This window comes from Mus pahari, chromosome 5 (genome assembly GCF_900095145.1).
Source record: "Mus pahari chromosome 5, PAHARI_EIJ_v1.1, whole genome shotgun sequence".
Classification (NCBI taxonomy): Eukaryota; Metazoa; Chordata; class Mammalia; order Rodentia; family Muridae; genus Mus; species Mus pahari.
The window spans coordinates 143,768,091-143,779,302 of NC_034594.1; the positions used below are offsets into that span (position 1 = coordinate 143,768,091).

General features: G+C 51.7%; 1 protein-coding gene across 1 annotated transcript in view; it reads left to right on the plus strand.

Moving 5' to 3' along the window:
- The first annotated feature begins 2,635 nt into the window (after positions 1–2,635).
- The window catches only part of Adamts4 (ADAM metallopeptidase with thrombospondin type 1 motif 4), a 10,319-nt gene continuing 1,742 nt past the window's right edge, over positions 2,636–11,212 (plus strand). The window contains exons 1-8 of the mRNA XM_021197846.1: positions 2,636–3,708; positions 4,800–5,123; positions 5,350–5,482; positions 6,149–6,319; positions 8,645–8,931; positions 9,035–9,221; positions 9,460–9,635; positions 10,434–10,609. Coding sequence (XP_021053505.1) covers positions 3,049–3,708; positions 4,800–5,123; positions 5,350–5,482; positions 6,149–6,319; positions 8,645–8,931; positions 9,035–9,221; positions 9,460–9,635; positions 10,434–10,609 — 2,114 coding nt within the window. The 5' untranslated portion in view covers positions 2,636–3,048. The remainder of the gene's footprint in view (positions 3,709–4,799; positions 5,124–5,349; positions 5,483–6,148; positions 6,320–8,644; positions 8,932–9,034; positions 9,222–9,459; positions 9,636–10,433; positions 10,610–11,212) is intronic.

Consider the following 11,212-nt stretch of genomic DNA (forward strand, 5'->3'; position numbering starts at 1 on the left):
AGCACCCTTAGCAATATCCCACCTCCATTCTGGACGGTCTTACCTGCCACAGTTTTCTTCCTCAGACGTATCTAATAACATAGAAACGTAATAATTCCAGGACTCAGAGCCTAATTTTGTATGGACAAAGAGTTTTCCTGCCCTGGAGACTGATTTTTGTCTCTCTTTTTTTTTTTTTTTTTGTCTCCAAGCCCGGCTCCAGCTGGGCCACCCACTCTTTGAGGTTCTTCAATTTTCTCATTGGAAAGAGACCTCCTCCACATCTCCCCCAGACAGGGTCCCTGGGACATAGGCCACCAGCGGTGCAGCTGGGTGGAGCAGACAGGCCAGGGGAGTGGCACTGAGCATTCTTTGCTGCAGAGGAAGAGGAGAAAGCCAGATTTCTAGGCTGAAAATTGACCTAATGGGAAGCATACCAAAGGGTGGGGCCAGAGATCCGTTGGCTGTGGGAACTGACCAAAACCTGGTGTAGACAAGGTGATCCCCAGAAAGTCAGGGCAGAGGCTTAGTCCCCTAACCCTCTACGGCCCCCTCTCCTTTTCTGGGCCTTTCCTCCCGCGATATAGTTTAAACACAAAAAATGTGATGATGGTGAGGGGGGGGATTCCTCATATTTGTGTTAATCCATCCTATGTGAAGTCAAGACAGACTCTAGCTTGCTAGCCCTGGGGGTAGTTCGAGCAGAAACTGGGATGAGGGCTGGGGGGGGGGGGCTACCTAGGACACTGCATCTTTTGTGCCTTCTCCTTCTGCCAGCACCCCCCTCCCCACATGCTGTAGCTGCCACTCTGTGGCCCTTTGTCTTTCACTGCTTAGTCACACTCTTTGTTCTCAGCTCAGATGGGGGGGATGGAAAGGGGCAATAAGAGTATCCTGGTGACAGCTCCTCTTGCCCCTGTCCCTTCTGGTCCCTCATCCCTTGTGTGATTGGCTCCTTCTGCCTCAGTCCCTCTGCTCAGGACCAGGGAGGGTCAGGGCATGTGATGGGTCAAGAGGTGAGACTGGAAGTCACCAGAGGGTGGGTAGTTCAGGAAGTGATAGGCACCAGGACAGGTATTAGTGAGCAGGAAGGGAGGGGGAGAGGAAGCATCCTGGGGACTATGATGTGGGGACAGGGGCAGGGAAGGTGGAGCTTCTCTGGGAAAGGGAAGGGGCTGCTGAGTGTGCTCCCCTTCCTGGGGATTTCCTGGGGAAACGAGTGGCCACAGGGCGGAGTGAGAGACATTGCCCCCCCCCCCCCCATGCTTCGCTGCCTGGCCTTGAGAGTGTGTGCTTTGGTTTCTTAGTCCCCTCCAGTTCTGAAGCAGAGAAGTCATTAGTTCCCTCCTCTAACACCCACACACATGCACGTACTGGTCACTGTCCCCATCCCAGGTTCTCTCTCTCTCTCTCTCTCTCTCTCTCTCTCTCTCTCTCTCTCTCTCTCTCAGAGTGTGTGTGTGTGTGTGTGTGTGTGTGTGTGTGTGTGTGTGTGTCTGTCTGTCTGTGTCTGTGTCTGTGTCTCCTCCCCTCACCCCATGGGAAATGAGGAGTCAAAGATTACTAGATATTCCAGGAACTATTGGATTTGAAAGGTGGGGTCAAAAAGTAGCAGAGATGAATTCTGGATTCTGAGAGAGAGAGAGAGAGAGAGAGAGAGAGAGAGAGAGAGAGAGAGAGAGAGGAGAAAGAGAGCAAGAGAGCAGGTCTTTGTCTAGGTGAGGGTCTGGCTGACTTGAGGTAGTGGGGCTGTGCTAGGGTAGCTGGGCGTGGGTAGGAACAGGGCCAAGAGCCTGGGGGAATCTCCTGGGAGCTGAGCCAGGGAATGGGCACTCAGGAAGTGGGGGGGAGGAGGCCTGGGGTGGAATCTGTTCTATGCTTTGCCTAGGTCGGGGTAACTCAGGAGAGAAGGGAGGTCAGAGAGGGAGGAAAGGAGAGAAGGAGAATGAATGAGAACAGATCTACTCTGGATCTTCCTCCTATAAAAAGAAAAGTAGTTAGCTCCTCCTTTTCCGTCTGTTTCTTCCTTGTTTCCACTGTAACAAAGTTCTAACAGCTGTCTCCTTGCCTTCCGGTCTGTACCACCTCTTCTTCCCAGCGCCTTGGTCCCATCCTTCCTTCTTTCTCTCTTAATGCTTTCTTACCAGTTCCCCACTTCCTTTTAAACCCAGACAGCTTGGTTCTAACAGATTAGCCTCTGGGGTAGAGGGCAGCATAAATAACTTCCACAAGGAAGTGAGGAAGCATAGGCTAGACCAGGCTGGATAGGAGGGACCTGAATCTCATCTGTGACTACCGTCCAGACCCTTTCCCCCAGTCCCTACCTCCCCTGGGGCTCTGTCCCACTAAAAAAACCGGGAAAGAGACAGCTGAGGGCTGATGGGGGGATTTGGGAAAAAGATGTGTCATCAGCTGGCTCAGTGCCTTAACTGCATCTGCTCGTTAGAGATTCCCTTCCCCTGGGCAAGTCCCTTCCCCCACCCCTTTCTTTTTTAAGGAAAAAAAAGAAAACCACTAAGGTCTTTGGGAAGCAATGATACATCCTCCATCCTTCAGAGTCCCAGTGACCAGGCTTCTGGCTGAGTGGCTTACAGATCTGCCAATCACACACAGAGGGAGGTTCTGGATGCTATAAAGAGCTGGAGGGGAGAGAGGCTGGGGAGAACCCGGGGAAGACCCACAGATACACAGAAACGAGAGAGACAGAAGAGGAGAGAGACAGAGACAAAGAGACAGCAGCAGCAGCAGCAGCAGCAGCAGGAGGAGGAGGAGGAGGAGGAGGAGGCAAAGACAGGGCAAGAACTGAGGCAAAGTCAGACAGCTGAGCAGAGGGAGAAGCCAAGGAGTCACAGACAAAGACCTGGGACAGAAAGGCACAGGAGGAAGTTTTGGAGCAGAGAACCCGTGGGCACTTTTCCTGAGCCCAGGGGCTGCTTTCTTTTCCATCTTCTCTGAAAGTCCCTAGCCCCTCTAAAAACTTTGCCTCAGATTTTGGCACAAGCCCCAAGCCCTTCTGGCTTTAACGAGGAGCCTTCCACAGTTAGGGTGTGGAGGATTTTGGTGCTGCAGATGGCCTCAAACCATCCCAGCTGCATCCCCGGTACCATGTCCCAGATGAGCTTGCATCCCAGGAGGGGTTTGACTGGGCACTGGCTGCGAAGATGCCAACCCTGCTTGCCGCTTCACACTGTGCGGTGGCGGAGGCTGCTGCTGCTGCTGGCCTCCTTCCTCCCCTTAGCATGGTCAGCCAGCCCCCTCCCCCGGGAGGAGGAGATCGTGTTTCCAGAGAAGCTCAATGGCAGTAGCATCATACCTGGATCAGGCGTTCCTGCCAGGCTGCTGTACCGATTGCCAGCCTTTGGGGAGATGTTGCTACTAGAACTAGAACAGGACCCTGGGGTGCAGGTAGCGGGGTTGACAGTACAGTACCTGGGCCAGGCACCTGAGATGCTGGGTGGGGCAGAGCCAGGTACCTACCTGACTGGCACCATCAATGGAGATCCGGAGTCGGTGGCATCTCTGCACTGGGACGGGGGAGCCCTATTAGGGGTATTGCAGTACCGTGGGGCCGAACTCCACCTCCAGCCTCTGGAAGGAGGTGCCCTTAACTCTGCTGGGGGACCAGGGGCTCACATCCTACGCCGGAAGAGTCCTGCCAGCAACCAAGGTCCCATGTGCACCGTCAAGGCTCCTTCTGGGAGCCCCAGTCCCATTTCCCGCAGAACCAAGGTAGGCAACCCTGGAGATCGCGCCTGGTATCATCCTCCCGCCATGTCTGCCCTACTGACCCCTATTCACCCTCTCTCCTCCCACTTCCACTTGTAGCTTTCCAGCTTCTCTCCTTCTCTCTGCCTTTCCTATCTCCACTACTCTTTCTTTGAAAAACCCTGGCTATTCCCTGCTTCGGTCCTTTGCTTTGCTCTGAGGTTTCCCTGAGGTAGGTCAGATTCTCTGGGCCGGAATGACCTCTCCCCCTCTCTCCCCCGCCCCTTCCTGGCCCTGGAGTCTCCTGCTGACACAGTTCCCAGCAGTAAAGCTCTCTCTACAGCCTGTTGGCCTAGGCTCTTTTCTCTGCCCCAGTGATTTTTTTTTTTTAACCCCCACCCCCAGCTTCAGGAGTAAACTTTGAGGCCCGGGGGATTGAGTTTTTGGCTTCTGGTGTTCCTTTTAAATTTGTTCTGGCAAACTGCAAACTAGGGCAGGAGGAGGCTGGCGGAGAGAGGCATCCCATACCTCTGGGTCAGTCCTCTTCCCACACTGGGCTGACTGCAAGGCTGCCTGAGGCGCTATCCTTCCTCCCTCCCACTCCTGGGTCTCCCCCCTTCCTCTCCCCCCACCCTTCCTCTAGCTTTAATCCAGACCAGACACTCCTTCCACACCCGCCACGCTGAGATCTGGCTGTGGCCCTAGCTGCTGACTGAATTGTTCCTCCAACCACACAGGGCAGACACGTCGCCGCAGCTCAGCCTCTAGTCCTACTCCCACAACCCCCGCCACACTTGGGGACCCTAGCGCCTCTCCTCCCTGAGTCAGTCCCAGCTGCTTTTCACCTCTGGGACCCACTTAGCCATGAAACGTGGCAAGCCTCCTCTTCTTCCAGAACAACAGCTGATTCTTCAACATTACCACAAAAGCACTGGGATTTGGGGTTAGGGGGAAGGTCCAAACCAGTCAGTCACTTCAGGAATCCTGTGGCGCATGTGAGGGCCAGCTAACTCAGCTGAGTTCTAGACCCGGGAATGAAGGGATGTGAGAGGGATCTCAGGACCCTCCTCTCTCTCATTTTTCTTTCTTTTTCTTTTTTTCTTCCTCTCCTCAAGCGCTTCGCTTCTCTGAGTAGATTCGTGGAGACACTGGTGGTGGCAGATGATAAGATGGCAGCATTCCACGGTACAGGGTTAAAGCGCTACCTGCTGACGGTTATGGCAGCCGCCGCCAAAGCCTTTAAACACCCAAGCATCCGAAACCCTGTCAACTTGGTGGTGACTCGCCTGGTGATCCTGGGGTCCGGCCAGGAAGGGCCCCAAGTGGGGCCAAGTGCCGCGCAGACCCTCCGCAGCTTCTGCACCTGGCAGCGGGGCCTCAACACCCCTAACGACTCAGACCCTGACCATTTTGACACAGCCATTCTGTTCACCCGGCAGGTAAGGCCTCAGTCAGCCCCACAGGCAAGGGAGCACAACACAGAGAGAGGCTCAACCACACCACGGGCCATGATGGAGAAGATACCCCTGGAGTTACACGCGAGCCAGGCGCCAGCCGCACAGCCATGGGGTGCCTATGTGGGCCCTGACCGTGCTGGCCCCAGCGTCTAGTTCCTCCCTAAGCTGGATATCAGCCCTAAGCATTGTCTGTGCTCCTTCTCCACAGGACCTGTGTGGGGTCTCCACTTGTGACACCCTGGGTATGGCTGATGTGGGCACAGTGTGTGATCCAGCCAGGAGCTGTGCTATAGTGGAAGATGATGGACTCCAGTCAGCCTTCACTGCTGCTCATGAACTCGGTAAGGAAGCTCCGGGGCAGTGTGGCACCTGAACTGGATGTGAGGGGGACTGAGGATACTCTAATGATATAAGGGGCTCACTAGAGTACAAATTGGGGTACTAAGATATCTTCCTTACCAGCTCTAAGTCCAGGGTCAGAAACCCACTGCTCTGGGTACAGACAAACATAGATTCTTTTTTTTTTTTTTTTGAGACAGGGTTTCTCTGTGCAGCCTTGGCTGTCCTGGAACTTGCACTGTAGACCAAGCTGGCCTCAAACTCAGAAATCCACCTGCCTCTGCCTCCCGGGGGCTGGGATTAAAGGCATGTGCTACTACTGTCCGGCTCATGGATTCTAATAAATAAAATAGCAGGTGGAAACGTTACTTTGAACTGTATGTACATATATGCATATACGTGTTTGGAAGGGGCGAGAGTAAGGGAATAGGAGTAGAGGGTTGAGAGTGTTAGGGACAGTGGAAAGTAAGCAAGGGCCTTTCGTTTGGGGAAGAGAAGACAGGGCAATAGGGGCTCCACATTGAATCTTCAGAGAACCACGAGGGGATCCGAGAGCAGGGTAGGGAAGGTGGATCTGATCATCGACAGCTGCAACCAAGTATCTGATGGAGCCCTGTGAGGACAAGGGATGAGCCCTCTAGATACTAGCAGGACCTTTTCTCTTCTAGGCCATGTCTTCAACATGCTTCATGATAACTCCAAGCCATGCGCTAACTTGAATGGGCAGGGGGGTTCCTCTCGCCATGTCATGGCTCCTGTCATGGCTCATGTAGACCCTGAAGAGCCCTGGTCCCCCTGCAGTGCCCGATTCATCACTGACTTCCTGGACAATGGCTATGGTAAGCTGCTGACACCTTTCTCAGAGTAGGGACTCAATTCCTGCCCTCTCTCACTGGACGCTTATTTCTGGAACATTTTCTGCGGGCCACACTGAGTCCTCCATGTGTGTTTCCTCTGCTGTATGTGATGGGGTGAGAAATACTGCTGCCTTGGTGTGGTTCTCACTTCTTATGACAGCAAATAGCACAGATAAGGGGGTAGGGGAGCTTATATTGGCTCCACACAATTAGAACTGACCCTTTAAGAGCCAGCACTGTCCCAGATTGAAATGGACTGGCTATGAAATCAGTTGACCATCTTGCCATTCAATTAAGTGTGCAAGGCTGCAGAATGACTATCTCCAGACAAAAGTTCATATTTTATTTTATTTTCTGTATGTCTGTATACATGCTTGCAGGTGCCTTTGGAGGCCAGAAAGGGGTCTTAGATCCCCTGGAGCTGGAGGCAGTTTGTGATGTAGGTGCTGGAAACTAAATGGAGACCTCTTCAAGCGCTCTTTTTTTTTTTTTTTTTTTAATTTTTTTTTTTTTGCTCTGACCCAAAGATTTATTTATTATTATACATAAGTATGCTGTATGCTGTAGCTGACTTCAGATGCACCAGAAGAGGGTGTCAGATCTCATTACGGATGGTTGTGAGCCACCATGTGGTTGCTGGGATTTTGAACTCAGGACCTCTGAAAGAGCAGTCCATGCTCTTAACCTGCTGAAGCATCTCACCAGCCCTCTTCAAGCACTTTTAACTGTGGAGCCATATCTCCAGCTCCCCAAAGCAGCTGATTAGAAGCATCCTCAGGAATTCTATAGATGGGCATGGTGGCACATCCCTTTAATCCCAGACTCGGAGGCAGGGGCATCTGTGTGCATTTGAGGTCAGCCTGGTCTGTGTAGTGAGTTCCAGGACAGAGAGAGAGAGAGAGAGAGAGAGAGAGAGAGAGAGAGANAGAGACAGAGACAGAGACAGAGAGACAGAGAGAGACAGAGACAGAGAGAGAGACAGAGAGAGACAGAGAGAGACAGAGAGAGACAGAGAGAGACAGAGAGAGACAGAGAGAGAGAGAGAAGGATTGTGCACAGATGCTATGCATGGTGGCATATGCCTATAATCCTAGCATTTGGGAAATGAAAGAATTACCACATGGCTTCAGGCAAGCTTGGGCTGTGTAACAGTGAGTTTCCAGGCCATCTGGAGCTATAGAGTGAGAATCTTGCCCTCAAGATTCCAAGTAGGGCCGGTAAGATGGCGCAAGTTAAGGCACTTGCTGGCAAACCTGAGAGTCTGATGACCGGGTTTCAGGTTGTCCTCTGACTTCCATACATGTACAAACTCCCCCCTTCTCCTGAGATATATAAGTGAAGGTGATTTAAAAAATAGTTTTGAAAACCCAAATTCTGGGGCTGGAGAGATGGCTCAGCAGTTAAGAGCATGACTGCTCTTCTAAAGGACCTAGGTTCAGTTCCCAGCAACCACATGGTGACTCACAACCATCTGTAATGGGATCTGATGCCCTCTTCTGGTGTGTCTGGGGACAGCTATAGTGTACTCATATACATTAAATAAATAAAAAAGAAAATAAAGAAAACAAACCCCAAATTCTACTAGTTGTTGTAGAAATTTTTAATCCCAATCCAGGGTTTCTACCTCATCTTGAATATTCAGTTCCCAGATAAATGACACATACAACGTTTATATTTATAATAAGCCATAATCAGCACAAGAGCTGAGCAGATCTCTATCCTCTGTGCTAATATATCTATTTCCCAACCAATAATCCCACCATATAATTTGTCATGTTTGTCTGAGCTGCTCTTAACTCCAATTAGCCAACCCACACAGCCATTATTTCATGACTCACGAATCCATGAGGAGGGCTTCTCTCCCATTCCTCACCTTCTCCCCCTCATGGTTCTCCTCTGACTCTCAACTCCGGTACCCTAAACCCCACCTATGTCTCTTCTACACAGCTATTGGCTATAGGCCTCTTTATTCACCAATCAAAAATAACTTAGGGGCAACCAGATCTTGAGGAACCAGTATTAGCATCAGAATTAAGCATTAGAATACAAGCAGCATCAGGCCAACCCATTACAAGTAATACAACCCACTATGATGATGATGATGATGATGATGAATCTGCAGTGGGTAAGACCAGGTGGAAGTATTTTTGGTTCCTACGCTGATTGAGTTCTTTGTTTACATACAAGCATGCGGCCATAAATTACTTCACTTCTCTGTGCTTGTAGTTAGCTAATAGGTAACTTGGATGTAATAATAGTACCCCACAGTACTGTGATTTGTAACTTTGTATGTTAACCCCCTTTCAGGGCACTGCCTCTTAGACAAACCAGAGGCCCCCCTCCATCTGCCAGCGACTTTTCCTGGCAAGGACTATGACGCTGACCGCCAATGCCAACTGACCTTTGGTCCTGACTCAAGCCATTGTCCACAGCTGCCACCGCCCTGTGCTGCCCTCTGGTGCTCCGGCCACCTCAATGGCCATGCCATGTGCCAGACGAAGCATTCACCCTGGGCTGATGGCACTCCCTGTGGATCTGCACAGGCCTGCATGGGTGGCCGCTGTCTTCATGTGGACCAGCTCAAGGACTTCAATGTGAGACCTCAGGGTGTGGCTTGGGTAAAAGGCCTGTAGAAAGGACTGGCCCTAAGCCTAGGAGAGAGTGTGCTCATCCCATCTCCATTCTGTGCCCTTGCAGATTCCTCAGGCTGGAGGCTGGGGCCCCTGGGGACCATGGGGTGACTGCTCCAGGACTTGTGGGGGTGGTGTCCAGTTCTCCTCCCGGGACTGCACAAGGCCCGTCCCCCGGAACGGTGGCAAGTATTGTGAGGGCCGCCGGACTCGCTTCCGCTCCTGCAACACGGAGAACTGCCCACACGGCTCAGGTGAGGGGTGTGAAGGATGGGAGCCCTCGGAAGGGGTGGTGGACAGGAAGGATTGTGCCTTGAGTCCTGGCCAGATTGTCTCTGCTGCCGGGGACATTTCTTTATCTTTCTAGAACTATCCCTGGAAATCTTTGAGGGAGAGATGCCATGCTGGCTAAAGTTCTGAGGGTCTAGGTGGAAGGGTGCGTGGGATGGTGTGAGGAGAGAGAGGCTCAGGCTGTTTGCTTTATGCCTCTAGCATTGACCTTCCGTGAAGAGCAGTGTGCTGCCTACAACCACCGAACCGACCTCTTCAAGAGCTTTCCAGGGCCCATGGACTGGGTTCCGCGCTACACAGGTGTGGCTCCTCGAGACCAGTGCAAACTCACCTGCCAGGCCCGGGCGCTGGGCTACTACTACGTACTGGAGCCTCGGGTGAGGACCAGAAACCTTCAGGCCCAGTCGAGGCTAACACACTTCTCCGTGGCCCCACAGTCCTGCATGGCAGCGTACAGGCTCACTCAGCCTTGTCTGTCCATGACTGTCCCATATTAGAACAGAGGCCTGGCCTTGAGTCAGCCAGTGAAGCTGCTCTGCCTTGTAGCTGTTTGCTTCTCCTTTCTCGTTCTTTTGCACCACATTTGGTGAGAATGGAAGCACGTGACCTTTGGAGGGAAAAAAATCCTTGACTCGATTTTCCACTCTTTCACTTTTGACTCTGTCAAAGTATTGGTTCTCTGACAGCCAGTCCTTCAGTGGATAGACTTCCTGAAGATGGCTAACTCCTGGACACTCCTTTTGTATCACAGAGTGGCAGGTTCAAAACAAGCTCTAGCATCTTTGGCCGCCCCTGCCTTCTCCAGGAGCCTATACAAAATTCCTGGAAGTTTGTTGCCCTCTAGTGGCCATTGAAGGCTGTACCATTAAATTTAGAGTTTGGTGCTGGGACTAAAAATCCTGGCCCTCTCAATTTGCGATATTTCTAAACCTCAAAAGTTCACTCTTAGAAATTGTGAGACCTAAAGCATTTTGTGCATCACCTGATGCATAGTCAGTGCAAGAACAATGGTAGTGTGTATCATTATTATCATATTAATTCCATATAGGGGAAGGCTCCCCTACATCTCTCACTTTTCTGTGATTTTCCGATTTCCCCTTCCAGATGTTTAGCTTACAAACCCCTGCTGACTTAGCAAGAACTCTTATTAACAATGTCCCTCCTCTGCTCCTCAGGTGGCAGATGGGACTCCCTGCTCCCCAGATACCTCCTCTGTCTGTGTCCAGGGCCGCTGTATCCATGCTGGCTGTGACCGGATCATTGGCTCCAAGAAGAAATTTGACAAGTGCATGGTGTGCGGCGGGGATGGCTCTCACTGCAGCAAGCAATCGGGCACCTTCAAAAAATTCAGGTCCTTCCAGCAGTTCTTGTCTACTCTGCTCTCCTGGTTGCTGGTCTAGTCTTGGGGTCCATTGCTTTCCTGCCCACTCAACACTTTCTGTAGTCACAGGGAGAGACGGATGAGTAGGTGGTTACAATACAGTGCTCCACATGTTGAACACAGAGGGCACAAGAGCTCTTGAAGGCATCAGGGAAGGCTCCCTTGGGCGGTGACCTCTGAGTGAAGAGTAGGAATTGGACAGGCCCCAGGGAGGCCAGGACTGGCAAGACATTCAGAAAGCAGTAGCATGAGTCCAGAGATAAGGGTAATGAAGTTACGCTTGCTGGTAGCTCTGTGGACGCATACCTCATATAAACTTCAAGAAGCAGCCCTGTCTTAGTCAGGGTTTCTATTCCTGCACAAAACATCATGACCAAGAAGCAAGCCCGGGAGGAAAGGGTTTATTCAGCTTACACTGCCACAGCTGCTCATCACCAACCACCAAAGCAAGTCAGGACAGGAGCTCACACAGGGCAGGAAGCAGGAGCTGATGCAGAGGCCATGGAGGGATGTTACCTGCAGGCTTGCTTGCTTTCCTTTTTTTCTTTCTCTCTCTCTCTCTCTCTCTCTCTT